The 17,997-nt window shown below is 36.3% G+C and overlaps 1 protein-coding gene across 1 annotated transcript in view; it reads left to right on the forward strand.

Annotated features, from left to right (window-relative positions):
- The window catches only part of Dnah11 (dynein axonemal heavy chain 11), a 332,397-nt gene that overhangs the window by 58,776 nt on the left and 255,624 nt on the right, over positions 1-17,997 (forward strand). The window contains 6 exon segments of the mRNA XM_047562330.1: positions 3,776-3,800; positions 3,803-3,891; positions 3,997-4,083; positions 13,612-13,770; positions 14,711-14,794; positions 16,521-16,679. Of these exon segments, the coding sequence (XP_047418286.1) occupies positions 3,776-3,800; positions 3,803-3,891; positions 3,997-4,083; positions 13,612-13,770; positions 14,711-14,794; positions 16,521-16,679 (603 nt within the window).

Here is a 17,997-nt window from a genome sequence, read left to right on the forward strand (position 1 = left end):
ATTCTTTGTTTTTTGATTTGTCTATGCTTGCTAGCTCTGATTTCTCACTTTGTTTTGTTTTTTGTTGAGATGAAATTCACAATTAAGATGACATGAGTGACATTTTAAAGTATACAATTCAGTAGTATTTAGTATATTCATAGTGTTGGACAAACCACTGCTTTTATCTAGTTCTGAAATATTTTTCTCACCTAAAAAACAAAACAAAACAAAACAAAACAAAAAACCTGTTTGGTTCCTCAACACATTCATTGATTGGGTTATTTGTGGTTTTGGTGTTAAGTTTTCTGAGTTCTTTATATATCCTAGAAATTAATGCTTTATCTAAGGGGCTTGTGATTTTCTCCCAATGTGAAGAGAAGGCTTTCAATTTGCATTGTTGATAGTTTCTTTTGCTGAAAAGCTTTGTAGTTAGAATCCATCCCATTTATTGATTCTTGATTTAACTTCTTGTGCTTTAGGGGTCTTGTTAAGGAAGTCAGATCCTAGGCTGACATGGTGAAGATTTGGGCCTACCTTTTCTTCTAGTAGTCTCGGGGTCTCTAATCTAGTGCCTAAGTCTTAGATCCACTTTAAGTTGAATTTTGTACAGGGTGAGAGATAGGGGTTTAATTTCATTTTTTTTACTTGTGGCTTTCCATTTTTCCCAGTACCATTTGTTGAATAGGTTATCTTGTCTCCAGTGTCATGTATAACTAATTAGAACAAATAATTTTTTTTTTTTAAAAGAAACTCTGTATCCATTAGTTGTCACTTTCTATTATCTTCCTCTACTCCTGGCCAAGCCCTACCCTCTGACCTTTGACCACTCCTGTTCTGTGTCCATGGATTTACTTACTCTGGATATTTCATATAAATTGAATTATATAACACATGACCTATTGTGTTTATTTCTTTGACCTGATATAATGTTTTCAAAGTTCATTCACCTCATAGGATGTACTGATACTTCATTCCTTTTTATAGCTGGATGATATTCTATTGTATGCTTACAATGCGGCTTGCATACCCATTTATCTGTTGATGGTCATTTGGGTCATTTCCATCTTTTTACAATTCTGAATAATGCTGCTCTGAACATTAGTACTTAAGTATTTGCTTGAGTACCTGTTTTCAATTCTTTTCGGTGTATACTTCAGAATGGAATTGCTGGGTCATATGGTGGTTTAACTTTTTGAGGAACTGCCAAACTGATTTTCACAGTGGCTGGGCCATTTCATATCCCTCATTCTGTTTTGTGAGGATTAAATGCAACAGTGTATTTACAAGTGCTCTCTTGACTATAGAAAATTACTATGTATGAATTATTAAATTCTATTTGAGCATAAAACTATCCTTAGTACTGATAATCCTGTTGTGACATGGGAGTGAGAGGAAAGCTGTGGACAGGTAGATACTTCACACGACTGAGAGGTGACTGAGTAGCATCAACCATAAATATTTCTTCTTTGTAGAAAGATTTGGATATTCTTTGGGTCAGGTCTTGGACCTCAAGATATCTCATATAGAAGCCAGTCATAACATAAGTCATGGATGTGAGGGATTTTAGCCATGGCTCCAGAATTTGTATTATAAAATTTGGCTCACTTCTCTAGGTTCTGGTAATATTGAAAATGTTAGACTTTTCAGTACTTAGAAAGCAGGACACTCCAAGCTATGAGCGTATCAGTATGCAAGTAATTTAGGCTGACAAGAAAGAATAATGAGATTAAAGTTGCATGTGGAGGGTAACAGGATCCCAATTTTATTTCAGTTAAAGCAGCTTGCAACAGTCACTTTGTTTCTCCTTCATTATTATGGATATCATTGCATTTTCAAAATACTTGTCTATGCCTAATTCTGTGCTTAAAAGAAAAAAAGAACCCTTAAATGTGATGGTGCTTCTAAGCATTTAAGCATTATCGCCTCAAAGTCATGAATGAACTTTTATCCCCAACAATGTGGTCTATGGGTGCAGCCTCTTTTCAGTCTGTCTCCCACTTTCCATTCCTGTGATTCCCATTTTAATTTAGTTCTTGTTGGTTCTTAATCTGTGTCATTCTTCCTCATACCTGTCAATAGTCAACTGACTGAGGTGACATGGAAGTTCTACTCTGCAGGATTTAGCTGGTCCTTCCCTACTCAGAAACCTTCATCAACTGCCCCAACCTCTGAGCCTTCTGCTTCCCCAAGAGCCCACTTTCTCCCCATCCTGTTATGGTGGCCACACCTCGAAGGATCTCACCCCAATCTCTGCCTGTTGAAATCAGTCATTTGAGTCTCAGATTCAACGTTGCCTCCTTGAGTGGCTCGTATCAGTTGGACTTCATAGATATCTGACCTTTTGATTTTTAAGGAAATTTATTCCCATCAAGTGAAAGCTGCTTTGGAATCCCCAAACATAAAGTCTGCTGTGTTAGAGGAAGGCTAAGGGTCCTGAGTCCCCTGCTGTGACTTCCCCCTTGTTTCTTAGCCAAGGTTTCTGGAGGGACTCCACAGGATATTTAGGTTCCTCTGAGTAGACTTGGAAATGCAAAGTGCGAGTCTGCATGGGTGACGACTCAGAGTTTGCTGAGAGGAGGCACAAGGTGGAAGGACAGTAGCTTCAGTGCTGTTCTCTTGGTTCCTGAGTTTTTGGTATTCCTGTCGTGGTACCGTATTTTCTCCTAATTGTACTGATGCCACATGTTGACCTCCTAGTGGAAGTTAACATATTCTGTTCTGTAGAATAGTTATTGTGTGAGTCTGTTGCTCAGATTATAGAACAGTTTAAGTTAAAGAATGTATTTGACTTTTGAAGCACCCCCTCCTGCACACAAATGCTATTTGTACTTAGTGCACTCTTCATAATTGGCAGTTACTGAATCATTCATCAAATATTTATTGAAGGTTACAGAATAGTCTGTAGGACCTTCAAGTTTTGCAGTTCAGCAAAACAAGTAATCATTGACCCCCCATTCCTTACCCTGTCACCATGGGACACATTCATAACTTTGTTTTCCTATGACAAAACCGTTTCATTGCCCCAGGAGATGACCCAGAGAAACAATACTTTGTTAGTCTGGACACAAGGAATGCTTTTCAGTGGTGATTATGTACCAGGCCTCTTTAAAGAAAATAACTTGCTTTTGACCTATTTATTTCATAGGCAGGGAAAGTAGAGTTGAGCTGGTACCTAATCTATTGAATGCTTTTGTCCAACATTAAGTAGGAATGAACCATCCCTTTTGTCTCTTCTCCTTCAAGAATCCTAGTCATTGAAAATAAACCAACTTCAACAGTGAAACTCTCCATCAAGAGAAGAGTCCTTGCGGAGCCTCGGGAGGGAGAGGAGACTGGAGGATGATGTTAATTCACATGGCCATCTTTGCCCCGCCAGATAGAAAGCATCTTTTTTTACTTGCTAAATATGACTCGCTTCCATTTCTAGTTGTCAGAGATTAGCAAAGTAATTTCCAGAGTACTTTAATTTTATTCCCATAACAACAAAACAATTTGAGGATTTGTCTTTATTTTGAAAAGATTTCCACTGATTCTGAGATGAGAATAACTCTGGCCGTTCTTGGAAGATGTGAACCCAGACATGGCAATGGATCACCTGTGCTTTAGTCCTGGCTCTGGGGCTTTTTGTCACTTTTTTTTTTTTTTTTTTTTTTTTTTTTTTTGGTAAACCCTATATGTAAGAATGAAAAGGTTTCTTGGGTTAGGGTAAAGAATTTAAAGTTACTTACTCCTATGGGGCTGAATTATTTTTAGGAATTGAAGTAACCTCCCCTTCATACCTTTGTTTTGGTAGGAATTACCTGAAAGATGGCAAACAACTAAAAGATTGCAGCCGCAGTTAGACATGAAGTCTCACCTCTCCAAAATACAGAGGTCACTCTTATACGGAAGAAATGTATTTTGTTTGATGTAAGCTAGTTACCAAGTTTTTGTTTGCTTGTTTTAAGAAAGGCTTTATAAGGATGATTGATGGTACTTGAGAATCACTTTTTTTTTTTTTTTTTTTTAAATCAGGAAAAGCAGGCAGAGTTCAGAGAGAGATTCCAGAGCTATGCCCCTCTTGGCTTTAATGCAGAAAATCCGTACACAGTGCTTGATCAGGTAATACCAATCTCAAATGTCTTATGTCTCTTATAATATCTACTTAAGAAAGTATGTTTAGACACTGAGATACTGCTATATTTTGCCTTATCTTCAACGTTAGTTATGGAAATTGAGGACTGTTTAAAACCAGTTTTGCCCAAGTTAAATTATATTGTGTTTTAAATCATGTCTCCTAAAATCACCACCATCATCAAAATAATCATCAGTGAAAGTAAAAACTACTGCTACTTCTTTAGAGTACTTACTACACATCAAGAATTTTGTTGAGCATAGTTCACTTCATATTATATTTTAGTTCTCACAGTATCTCTGATATAGTTTCTATTACTTTTCCAATTTCAGATAAAGAAACAAGAGTTGCAATTAAGTAACTTGTTGGAGATTACAGAATTAGCAAAAGACTAACAGGATTAAAATTCTGGTGATCTGGGGCTGGGGTTATGACTCAGTGGTAGAGTGCTCCCTAGCACAGGCATTGGGTTTAATCCTCAGCACCACATAAAAATAAAGGTATTATGTCCACTTACAACTAAAAGTATAATATTTTAAAAATTCTGGCTATCTAAAAAGAATAATCAAATTCTAGTCATTATATTGCTTCATATGTGATACTTTTGTTAGTAACTTTTAATCATGGTAAAGCCCATAATGTATTCTTAACTTTGAACATGAGTATTAATTGAGTATTATTGTTGACTCTAAGAATAAATATAGTAGGCAACCAATCCAGAATAGTGAATAATTCATAGAAGCCTTAGAAAGGTGTTTTAAACTTTTATTACAACAATCACACAATTGTTTCTCTAGAAATGTATTCTAGTGGTCTAAATGAGGAAAGGACTTGGTGAGGTTTAGATGGAGGAGCTGGGACTCTTTATGAGTTCTCCATTTTGATTGCCAGCCTAATTTACCTAATGCAGTCCCCTTAGACTGGAGTCCTAGTTGACACAACTGTTACGTCTTTCCAAATTTTGATTTTGATTTAAATTTAACTGCTTTTATCTCTATTCATGAATCACCATTCTATAGCAAAAGGTCTTTTTTACTTGACTAAAGAAAATTGATTCATATGGTCATTGAAAGGGAATAGGTTAGAATGAAGTTTTCTTGTTGTTTTTAAGATCTGGATTATAGATGGTCTGAACAGATTGTGGATGAGAAATTATTTTTACTTGATTAACAAAAGTGCCATATGTAAATGTTATAAGTGTTATCGAATATTAACCATTTCTTTTCTATACCACAAAGGCATATAGTTACATGTTTAAAAGTCGGAGATGCTTATCCTTTAGGTATAGAATATGTAGAGGGATACTTTAAATATATTAAGACTGGATCAGCTTTTTCTTGAAGTCACTTTATTGGTGTGATTGTTCAGTATGCATGGTTAATGCTTATCTCATTAGACTCAACCCAAGGAATGGGTATTCTTACTCTGGGCTGGTAGAGTAGCCCTTAGTACACAAGGCACCTCACTCCACATGATGGAAACCATTGACCTTCCCGGAACAAAGGGAGTGATATGGTATGGTGAACTGACTTTCTTGCTTGCTTGCTCTAAGTCATGAGATTTCTTGGTGAAGTGCTGTTGTTTCTTCTTACCTTGAGGTACAATAGCCAATTGAAATAATTTAACTGAGTATCTATTTCCAGGAATAATGCAATTAGTGTAAGTTATAATAAGTTGGCAAACTAGTTAAAATAAATAAAAAGGATGTTGACTTTGGGGAGTGCATACCCATTTTGAAAAGCCCTCTTTTGTAAAACAGAAACTGAATACGTGTTCACAAAGGTACGATTTTAAGTCTATTGCTGAGTTTACAAGAAAATAAGGGAAATCTTTAAAGGACAGGAAGAAGAGTATTTGAAAACATGATGGAAGCAGAGGCTGATTCAGACACCTGAGCTGCTGTAAGGACACACGAAAACACCAGAAGGCGAGGACTGCAAGGCGATACTTCGGTGGGGAAGCAGGAGATGCTTCTGGCAAGCTATACCTTAGTGACGGTGGGCCAGGAGGGTCTGCAGTCTACAGCAGGAGCCTCTGAGATTCCCTGTCGTCCTTGCTGCAGTTCAGAGTAGGGTGAAGAGAGAGAGAAGAAAGGATGCTCTGGGAATTTGTAAAATGGGACTATTCCCACAAATGTCTGTAGTTCAATTTTATGCTATCCCCTACTTGAGAAATTTCCAGGTCAGGAATGGAAGTGGTTATTAGTAGATATTCTGAGCACCTAGTAGAAGCAAATGCAACTCTGCTCTGGAAAAAATATATGTTGTCATACCTGTATCCTCAGGAGTCCAACAGATGAAGTTCAGTCAAATATGAGTCCACAATAAAACACATACACCCATGAGCAGGAAAGTCAAAGAATCCATAGATATAGACCCATCTAAAGCTTCACATATCAAGATAAAATCAAAGATCATATTGAAAAAAAGCAACTTCTCTATTTTGAGACTATCAAAAATGATTAATTGAATTTAAAAAAGGGACAGATACTTATAGAGATGAAAAAAAAATACAGTTGTTAAAGAAACTACAACCCAACAGATGGATTAAAGAGTTAGTTAAAATTAGAGAATTAGTGAAATGCAAATTACATTGGAAGAATTCACTCAGAACACAGCACATAGGTGTAAGGAAATGGATAATATAAAAGATGTAAAAGAGATTGAGACACAGAGAAAAATGTTAGAATGGCATCTAACTCTTCTCAGGTTTCCCAGAAGAAAGAATAAACAGAATAATACAGAACAGTTGAGACTTTCCTAAAATTGGTCAAAGCATGAAATTAGTAGATTCAGGAAATTTACTGAATCCCAATCAGGATAATACAGATTAGGCATCTCAGAATAACACTGAACTGCAAAATACCAAAGGCAAAGACAAGATCATGAAAGGAGCCAGATAGAAAAGATAGATCAACCGTCAGAAATGATTATACCAAGAGTATACCTCACATCAGCAACTATGGAAACCAGAGGGCACTGAATTGTAGCTTCCAAATTCTGCCAAATGAAAGTATATAATGAGTAACATAAGGATACTTCAGATAAATAAAACTGAAATTTATCACTAAAATAATTTCTAGTGCAATTACCTCCAGAAAAGAATCAGCAAAATCAAACTTCGTTATCAGAAAAGCCTAATTATATTAACAAAACCCTGATGGAATGATCAAAATGATAAAAAGAAGAAGTAATAGTCTTCAGGATAAAATAGAGACTGATAGTATACAAAAAGAGCAGAAATTCAAAAGATCAAACTAAAAAGCTTTTTTCTCAGCAAAGGAAACAATAATGTGAAGAGAGAGCCTACAGATTGTGAGAAAATCTTTACCACGTGCACCTCAGATAAAGCATTAATCTTTAGGATATAGAAGGAACTCAAAACAATTAACACACACACAGAAAAACAAATAACCCAATCAATAAATGGGCTAATGTACTGAATGGACACTTCACAGATTTACCATTGATCAACAAACATATGAAAAAATGTTCAACATCTCTAGCAATTAGAGAAATGAAAAGCAAAACCAAGATTTCATCTCACTCCAATCAGAATGGCTATTATCAAGAATACAAGCAACAATAAATGTTGGCGAGGATGTGGGGAAAAAGGTACACTCATACATTGCTGGTGGGAGTGCAAATTGGTGCAACCATTATGGAAAGCAGTATGGAGATTCCTCAGAAAACATGGAATGGAACAACCATTTGACCCAGCTATTCCACTTCTTGCTTTATACCCAAAGGACTTAAAATCAGCATACTACAGTGACACAGCCACATCAATGTTTATAGCAACTCAACTCACAATAGCTAAACTATGGAAGCAAACTAGGTGTCCTTCAACAAATGAATGAATTAGGAAAATGTGGCATATGTATGATGGAATATTACTCAGCTTTAAAAAGAGAACAAAATTATGGCTTTTGCTGGTAAATGGAGGGAGTTGGAGAATATCATGCCAGGCAAAATAAGCCAAACCCAAAAAGCCAAAGGTCGAATGTTTTCTCTGATATGCACATGCTAATTCACAATGGGGAGCGGTGCTAGGGAATAGTTACTCTGGAATAGTTACTCTAAGTTAAGGGGTGTGAAGGGCAGGGAAGGGGTATTGGGGGCAGGAAGGATAGTAGAGTGAAATAGACTTTATTACCTCATGTATATATTTAACTGCATGACCGATGTGATCCTATAATATGTATAATCAGGAAAATGAGAAAATATACTCCATTTATGTATGATTTATCAAAATGCATAAATGTATTCTATTGTCATGTATAACTAGAATAAGAAAAATGCAATCATAAAAAAATTTTAAAGAGAAAATAAGTTTTTGTCTCAAGAAGTGTCAAACTCTTCAGTTATCATTCAACTTTCATTCATGGTAGAGGCTCTTGGAAGACATTTTAAACCATTAAAGGATAACAAACTATTCAGGAAACTTTATACACCAGGGAATATGAAAAATCCTACTACCACTAGTGAAATACAGAGAAGCCTAAACAACCGTTATAAGTAGAATAGAGAAGTCATAGTATATTTGCAAATTGTAGTACAGTACAGTGCTGGAAATTAATGAACTTAACAAACATCATCATACATAGATAGGTGTTCTTCAAAAATATTGAATGAGGGCTGGGGTTGTACTCAGTGGGAGAGTGCTTGCCTAGCACTGGGTTCAGTTCTCAGCACCTTATATGGATAAGTAAAATAAAGGTCCACTGACAACTAAAAAATTAAAAAAAAAATATTGAGCAACCAGGTATGGTATCTCATTCCTGTAATCCCAGTGACTCAGGAGTCTGAGGCAGGAGGATTGTGAGTTCAAAACCAGCCTTAGCATCTTAGTGGGCCATATGCAACTAAGCGAGACCCTGTCTCAAAATAAAATATAAAAAGGGCTGGCTGAGGAAAGGTTAAGCACCCCAGGGTTCAATTCATAATACCAAAAAAAAAAAAAAAATTAATTGGCAAGTCTTGATAAGAATAAAACTATATAATATCAAAAGCTTTAACTTTTTATCACTTAGCAATACCTACATATGTAGTGAAAATATAAAAATCAGACAAAAAAATTAGGTTTATTGGTTTAACTGGTAATAGGAAAGAGAGAAAAATGAGAAAATTGGGGATTACTATAATCCCAGTAACTCAGGAGGCTGAGACAGGAGGATGGCAAGTTTGAGGCCAGCCTGAGCAACTTAATGAGACCCTGACTTACAATAAAATAGTATTAAGGACCAGGAATGTGGTTGTTAAAGCATTCCTGGTCTCAAAAAATTGAGAAAGGTATTAAAGGTTATTAGTAGTGTTTCCAAACTTGATGAGTTGCATGTATATATATATATATATATATATATATATATATATATATATATATATATACATACATATATATGTGTATATATATATATATAAACACATATCTTTTTATCTGCATGAAATTTTTCATAATATTTATAAAACTCAAAACTTCCAGTTCTTGTTTGTGAAGATACAACTTGCGAAAACAAAAGCAGAGTTCTATTATTTGCATTTACCTAGTTGAAACTTTAAAAAGCAGAAGTGAGGTTAGGGAGATAGAAGCTTTGTATGCTTGATCAAAGGATATCAAAGTTCAGTTAGAAGAAATATGAACAGTGAGCCCTTCTTAGCTACACATTCTACATTCTCAGATTCAACCACTGCACATGAAAAATATTTAGGAAAACATTGCTTCTCTACTGAATACATACAGACTTTTTGTTCTTGTCAGTGTTACCTGAACAATATAGAATAGGTATTTATATTAGGTATTAGAATTAGTCTGTTGATCATTTAAATATATGGGAGGATATGTGTAGATTATATGCAAACACTACACCATTTTATATAAGGACTTGAGCATCTGTGGGTTCTGGCATCCTTGGTAGTCCTAGAACCAATCCCCCAAAGATATCAAGGCATGAATGCATTGAACAGCATGGTGAACATAGTTAATAACAGTGTATTATATTTTGAAAATCTCTAATAGAGTAGATCCAGTAGGAAATCTAACAAACATTGAAATGGTGTGAGAATATTGTTTTTAAAAAGTAGGTTTTGAGGGTTATTATCACCAAAAGATGTGAGGTAATACATGTTTTTTTATTATTAAAATATTTTTTATTTTTACAGGTACATTTTGATTCATTGTACACAAATGGGATACAACTTTTCATTTCTATGGTGTACAGGATGTAGATTCACACCATTCATGTAATCATACATATATATAGGGTAATACTGTCTGTTTCATTCTACTGTTTTTCCATCCCCACCCCGTCCCATCCAAAGTTCCTTCATTCTTCTCTTCCCCCCATCACCCCCACCCCCCATTATATATTGTCATGCACTTATCAGAGAAAACATCTGGCCTTTGGTTTTTTGGGCTTGGCCTATTTCACTTAGCATGATATTTTCCAAGTTCATCCATTTACCAGCAAATGCCATAATTTTATTCTTCTTTATGGTTGAGTTATATGCCATTGTGTATATATACCACAGTTTCTTTATCCATTCATCAACTGAAGGGCATCTAGGTTGGTTCCACAATCTAGCTATTGTGAATTGAGCTGCTGTGAACATTAATGTGACTGCATCACTGTGGTATGCTGATTTTAAGTCCTTTGGGTTTAAACCGAGGAGTGGGATAGCTGGGTGAAAAGTGGGTCCATTCCAAGTTTTCTGAAGAATCTCCATACTGCTTTCCAGAGTGGCTGCACCAATTTGCAAACTCCACCAACAATGTATGAGTGTGCCTTTTTCCCCACATCCATGCCAACACTTACTATTGCTTGTGTTCTTGATAATAGTCGTTCTAAATGGAGTTAGATGAAAGCTTAGGGTGGTTTTAATTTGCATTTCTCTACTTACTAGGGATGATGAACACTTTTTCATGTATTTGTTGATCACCTGTATATCTTCTGTGAAGTGTCTGCCTATTTCCTTAGTCCATTTATTGACTGGGTTCTTTGTATTTTGGGTGTAAAGTTTTTTAAGTTCTTTATAAACTTTGGAAATGAGTGCTCTGTCTGAAGTGTGTGTGGAAAATATTTTTCTCCCACTCTGTAGGCTCTCTTTTCACATTATTAATTGTTTCCTGTGCTGAGAAAAAACTTAGTTTGAATCCATCCATTTATTGATTCTTGCTTTTATTTCTTGCACTATGGGAGTCTTGTTAAGGAAGACTGGTCCTAAGCCAACATGAGGGAGATTTGGGCCTACTTTTTCTTCTATTTGATGAAGGGTCTCAGGTCTAATTCCTAGATCCTTGATCCATTTTGAGTTGAGTTTTGTACAGGGTGAGAGATAGTGGTTTAATTTCATTTTACTGCATATGAATTTCCAGTTTTCCCAGCATTTGTTGAACAGGCTATCTTTTCTCCGTTGTAAGTTTTTGGCACCTTTGTCTACTACGAGGTTACTGTACTTATGTGGGTATGTCTCCGTGTCTTCTATCCTGTACCATTGATCTACCTGTCTATTTTGGTGCTAATACCATGCCATTTTTGTTACTATTGCTCTATAGTAGAGTTTAGGGTCTGGTACTGTGATACCTCCTGCATCACTCTTCCTGCCCAGGATTGCTTTGGCTCTTCTGGGTCTTTTGTTCTTCCAGATGAACTTCATGATTGCTTTTTATGTTTCTATGAGAAATGTCATAGGGATTTTAATTGGAATTGTGTTAAATCTGTATAGCACCTCTGGAAATATGGCCATTTTGATAATTTTAATTCTGCCTATCCAAGAACATTGGAGATCTTTCCATGATGTAAACATATTTTAAAATGTTGTACATGATAGATAAGTTTTTGTCAATTTAAAAAGAGTTAAAGACTAATGCTGCACAAAATGATTAAGTGACTTTTTAAAAAATTGGTGTTTTATAATAATACATGATAGTGGAATTCATTATGCCATATTATACAGTATTATGCAAATGACATAATTTTTTCTAACTGGGTTTGAACCCAGGAGTGAATAACCTTGAGCCACATCTCTAACCCTTTTTTAATGTTTTACTTGGGGACAGGGTTTCACTAAGTTGCTAAGGCTGGCTTTGAACTTGTGATCCTCCTGCTTCAGCCTCCCAAGCCTCTGGTATTATAGGCATGTGCCACCACTCTCTGCACACATGACATAATGATCAATCTCATTTCCCAGCAAAGTACTGGTTTTCACAGTTAAAAATAAAAATGAAACAAAGTGATATAATTGTTGTATATTGAGAGGAGAATGAGAGACAATGTAAAGTGGAAAGACAAAGCCAGTCCTTTTGCAAAGCTAGTAAGCCAGTTGAGTGTCTATACTTAATCAAGAGCAGCTTAAGTAAGACTTGAAAGGGACAGAAATGGCACCAGAACCAGAGACCGAGCCCAGGTATGGCTTTTCTGCCTTACAAGGTCTTCTGTATACCTCAAACTTCAACCATAAAATACACTAAATTGTTAATTAAAAAAAAAACAACGAAGGGATGACTCATTGAGTAAGAAAAAAAAAAAAGAGTCAGCTTATTTTTGAGGTAAAATGTAAACTTTGCCACATAGATGAGGTGGTAGGTAAACATTGGCAGAGATCATCAGGAGAAATTTTCATATTGGGTTGTGTTTTTAGCTTCTGTGTTTTATTTCATGAATTCACCTGAGTGCCTTTTATATTACCTAATAATGTTTAGGGTCATTTTAAAATCTGAGAGTTTTTATTTTTTAACTAAGTGATTATTAAAAAACGAATTTATTTTTACATGGAAATATCTAGAGCATAATCTTTTGCTCCCCACAGAGCCCCCAGTTGTACAATGTAAATCAAGAGGAAATATTGTTTCCATTGAAATCTTATGCCAGAGAAAATTTGGCTGAAATATGTGTATAGGGAGAATATTGGTAATATTGTTGCATTTAATAGCTTTCACTTTTTAAGTAGTTGTGAATCTTTTAGCTGAAAACTTTCTACATTTTACCAATAATTATACTGCAAATTTTTTTTTAATTTTCCTTTCAAAAATCTGAGCTTCATCATCCACTTATCAGAGAGAAGAATGGAGGAACTTCAGATTACATAGAGGGAGATGAGAGGGGAGAGGGGACCAGGTATGAAAGATGGTGAAATGAGACAGACAGCATTACCCTATGTACACGTATGATTTCACAAATGATAGGAATCTCCATCATGCACAACCATAGGAACAAAAATTTGTACCCCATTTGGGTACAATGAATCAAAATGTAGTCTGTAAAAATAAATAATAATAATAATAATAATAATAATAATAATAATAAAAACCAAATATCTAAGTTTTTTTCCCACATTTGTTATTGGGGCATTATAGTTGTGCACAATGATGGACTTTATCACATATTCATACATGCACACAATATCACAATACAATTTGGCCAGTATCAAAGTTTGGAATAGTGAAATAACCAGAGCTACAGGACTGTGTAGCTTTTATCTCTTTGTCACTTTGTGTGCTGGTGTGTGTTTTCTCCTCAGGCAAATCAGGAGCTCGAGGCCTTAGAAGAAGAAATGGTGCAGATGCAAGACTCTGCTCGCCTCTTTGAAGTGGCTCTTCCAGAATACAGACAAATGAAGCAGTGTCGCAAAGAAATAAAATTGCTCAAGGGACTCTGGGACGTCATTATTTATGTTAGAGTAAGATGTGCTTTTGCAAAACATGCTTTTTTTTTTTTTCTTTCAGAAATTCTTTTGTATACTTGTGCAATTGTTGGGCTCTATAGCATTTTGTTTGGATTTCACATTTTGAAATATGTACACATTAGATTTCATACCCCACCCTGAGAATTAGTGTTCATGCATCTCTGATAGTGGAAGCTTCTTCCCTGAGTATCAGTTGTTTTTGTTTTTAGTTTGGGATAAAACTTTGAATAATGAGCTAAGTGACTCAGACTCTTTTGGGGATTATATAGAATATAAATAAAAAATAATATATAAGTATATGTTACATATATACAGTCACCTGTGCATATAAACTCATGTATACAACCTTGCTTTATATGTGAGTGCATATAAAAACAGACCCTAATTAAAAACAAAGTTAATTTGAATGTGGTTAAGTTAAAAACTTAAGTGCAAAATTAAGTTTTAGGGAACTAGGCATATTGCAAATTGTATTTGAAAGAATTTTCTTGTTAGTTGCAAGCCAAATAGAAATATATTAACAAGCTAGAACATATGATCAATCAATGGTTAATGAAAGTTTTGTTTAAATGGATAAAACTCTTGTGAAAGCTGATTTCACTTCATGCAGGATTATAGAAACCTGTTATTTAATAATATACTTATCAATATATTCAAAGTACACAGGACTAAGTGATAATGACTGTGCATATACAGAATTTATAATTGCTACTAAAAATTAATATATCATAATGTTTTAGCCTCAAACTTGACATGTTCTGACAACTTTTTTGTTTTGGTGATAGGGAAGTTTTGACAAGTGCAGTTAATATTTAAAAAATTGTCTTTCTACTGGATGATAGAGTCACTGTGTATCATCAGTTTATATATTTTGCTGTGGAGACTTGCTTTCACCAAATGTTGTTGACACTTTTATCTGCTTGTGCATTTTCAGAGAAGCATTGATAATTGGACTAAAACCCAGTGGAGACAGATTAATGTGGAACAGATGGATGTAGAGCTCAGAAGGTTTGCCAAGGCGAGTTCCATAACTGTCTATTATAACAATTTATCTTTCTCAGCACCACCTCCTTCCATCTTCCCTAACCTAGAATCTGGTGTGCTGGGCTGCATGTCCTTATTTACTTCAAATAGAATGATATCAGATAGTATTTTTTTCCACTTTTAGTTGGTTGCACTTCTAATCAAGCCTGCCTTTCTGTGAACGAGTTGATAAAAGCATATTAGGGATAATGAATTTATGAGAATCAACTATAATCATGAGCTTCCTATGGCTGTCTAGAACAGAGAGGAAGATCAAGAGTAATAGGACTAAGGAGTTAGCTTGTGGATTAAGTCCTTGATTTCCTTCCTCAGTTACCAGGAGCATTTTGTAACTGGAATTTGGGGCAACTAGTACAAGTAGATAACATCTAGATTTACGTGGGGTATATTCTGGTGCCTTCCATTGTTACTGGTTAATCTAGTGTCTCAAGGAGGTTCAATATACACAGAACTTAGTTTATTTGAATGTAGTGGTTTAATACTTACCATAACCATATGCCCTCTGAAGAGTGTAGAACTTTGGATAAAGTTAAAAATAGCAGAAGACCTGGTGCAGTGGTACTCCACTATAATCCTAGGAATTGGGAGGCAGGAGGATTTTAAGTTTGAGGCCAGTCTCAGCAAATAAGCAAGGCCTTCAGCAACTCTCTCAAAGTAAGAAATCAAAAGGGCTGGGAATGTAGCTTGGTAGTAAAGTGCCCCTGAGTTCAATCCCCAATACCAAAGAAATAAAAATAGCAGGGACTCATGGATGCGGTGGTATGTGCCTGTAGTTCCAGCTGCTCACTCAAGAGACCGAAGCAGGAGGATTCCTTGAGCTCAGGAGTTCAAGACCAGCCTGGGCAGCTCAACAAGATCCTAGCTTTAAAAAAAAAAAAAAAGAGAAGAAAAAGAAAAAGATCAGGGCCTTGTTCTTCCTTGCCATCCCAGAATATCCTTGCCCCTGACTCAGTCTTGTGTTCAGCTTCTACTAGTTCTGCCCAGTTTGTTCTCCCATATTTTTCCAGTACCAAAGACCCAATCTGAAATGTTTCCATTGTTATGGTTGTCATGGGGTCACCGTACCTCATTCTGTACCCTTGGTTATCTCTCAGCCCAGTGACAACTTCATTCCCACTTTCAACTGCAGATCTTTATTTTTAAACAATGGACACTGTTTTCTCTGTTCTAAAATCCAATTGTTTTGCTATGAATTTTCTTATTCACAACTGCTGATGTTGTTCTATGACCCACAAGGACAGTAAAGTCAAGTGCCCTATTTGACACATCTTAAAATCATTAAATATTTAAGTTCCAAGGATAACTAACATTTCAAGGCTATCATGTGAACGAGTCAGATATTAGAAAGGAGTGTCTTCAGGATCTGGATTAACAATCTCAGTTTTTGCTTATTTGTGTTTTTGCATATTCGTGCATATGTCCTCTGGATTCTCATATCCCCACATTTGATGTCCTGTAGGGACATCCACTTAGATCTTATGACCAAGAAACTGGTGTGCCCAGGTGGCTCGTGTGTAATGGATTCAGGATACATGAGCCAGTATATCCCTTCTCATTTCTGATTTTGGGCCCAACCCAGGTGTTTAAATGCTTTCGCTCTATTTCCTATTCCAGGGATGGGGAAACGTGCATTTATTTTTCCCCAGGAGGAAAATGATACATTGTATAGGAAGCTGTTTTCTCCCCCTACTTTTCTTTAGGAAATTTGGTCCCTAGACAAGACAGTCCGCGTCTGGGAGGCGTATGCAGGCTTGGAAAGTGCTGTAAAGGACATGACAACTTCCCTGAGAGCGATTGCAGAATTACGGAGCCCTGCCCTCAGGGACAGGCATTGGCACCAGCTGACGAAGGCCATTGGGGTGAGTGTCCTGGGTCTCTGAGTATTTTTGTGACTCTGCAGTGTTATTCCTTGATTGGCATTTTCTCAAATGAGGAAATGTTTGAAAAAGCCTCCAGTTATATATCCAGGCCACGCTCTTTGAGATAGTACCAGTGGACTGTACCTCCAAAGAGCATAGTTTTCACCCTGTTTCATGTCTTCCTAGCTGTGTGATTTCAAGCAAGTTGCTTAACCTCTCTAGTTTGAGTTTTGTCTTTTAACTGCTCTTATGCATTAGAGGAATCTTGTAAGGAGCAAATGAGATAATTGGAAGACTTTTTATAGAGCACCAAATGGTAGCAAAGAATCCTGCAGAGGGGAGTAGAGGCATAAAAGTGGATTTGGAGGGAGAGGGAGTTCTGTCATTGCAATTCACCCTCCCCCACAATTCACTTAGCGTGGTGGCATCTTGATGATCATCTGATGCTTTTAATCTTAGCAAGACATAAAATGGTTTGTCATGTGTCCATGACTCTTGGGTTCTCTCTCTTTTTTCCCTTTTGTGTCTATTGAAAAGCAATCATATCCACCTTAAACTTTATTCTCCAGAGAAGCTGACCTTTATGAATTTAAAATATATAAAAGGAAGACCTGTCTGTGTGTTTTGCATACTGTGGAGAAAGGTTCTTGTGAAGTGAAGGACAGTTGGCAGAGTAGGGATGTAGGGGTCAAGGCCAGCCTGACTTTTATGGCTCAACCCTAACATGGAGTCCCTCTGGGGCCATAGACCAGTTACTTGTTCTTCATATCTTCATTGACTGTCCCATGCAGTAAAAATAATTTGTTCACCAAATCTGCATGAGAAGCATTATTATCATTTATTTAGGTTATAGACATGTAGTAAGCACTCAACACATGGTCCCTGAACCTGATATCATCATCATTATCATCATCATCATGATTATCTTTATAGTCTTTTAGTCTTTGAATATTTAGACTTTGTGATTGATTTAATGCATTCATTCAGAAAATCTTCATCTCATCTCCTACATAGTTGATTGTGAACCCTAATCTCTACCTCCTCCTAATATGTCTACCAATACAATTTCACCTCACCACAATCTCTGCCTGCCTGTTAACACTTTTCTGCAAACTAGAAAAAGGTACCTTCTCAGGCAGAAAATATAGAAAAGAGCATCCTCCTCCAGGGTGCCCCCAGCACAGTGGAGCCGAGCCTGGGTTCAGTCTCCATGTGCCATCTGAGCCAGTATCTGTTTCAGTGTACAGATTGCTCAGGGTGGCCCCATTACACATCCCTGCTCATCCTTCCTCTAGGACAGACCTGGTTCCCATCAGCT

The sequence above is a fragment of the Sciurus carolinensis genome, chromosome 8, assembly GCF_902686445.1.
Source record: "Sciurus carolinensis chromosome 8, mSciCar1.2, whole genome shotgun sequence".
Classification (NCBI taxonomy): domain Eukaryota; kingdom Metazoa; phylum Chordata; class Mammalia; order Rodentia; family Sciuridae; genus Sciurus; species Sciurus carolinensis.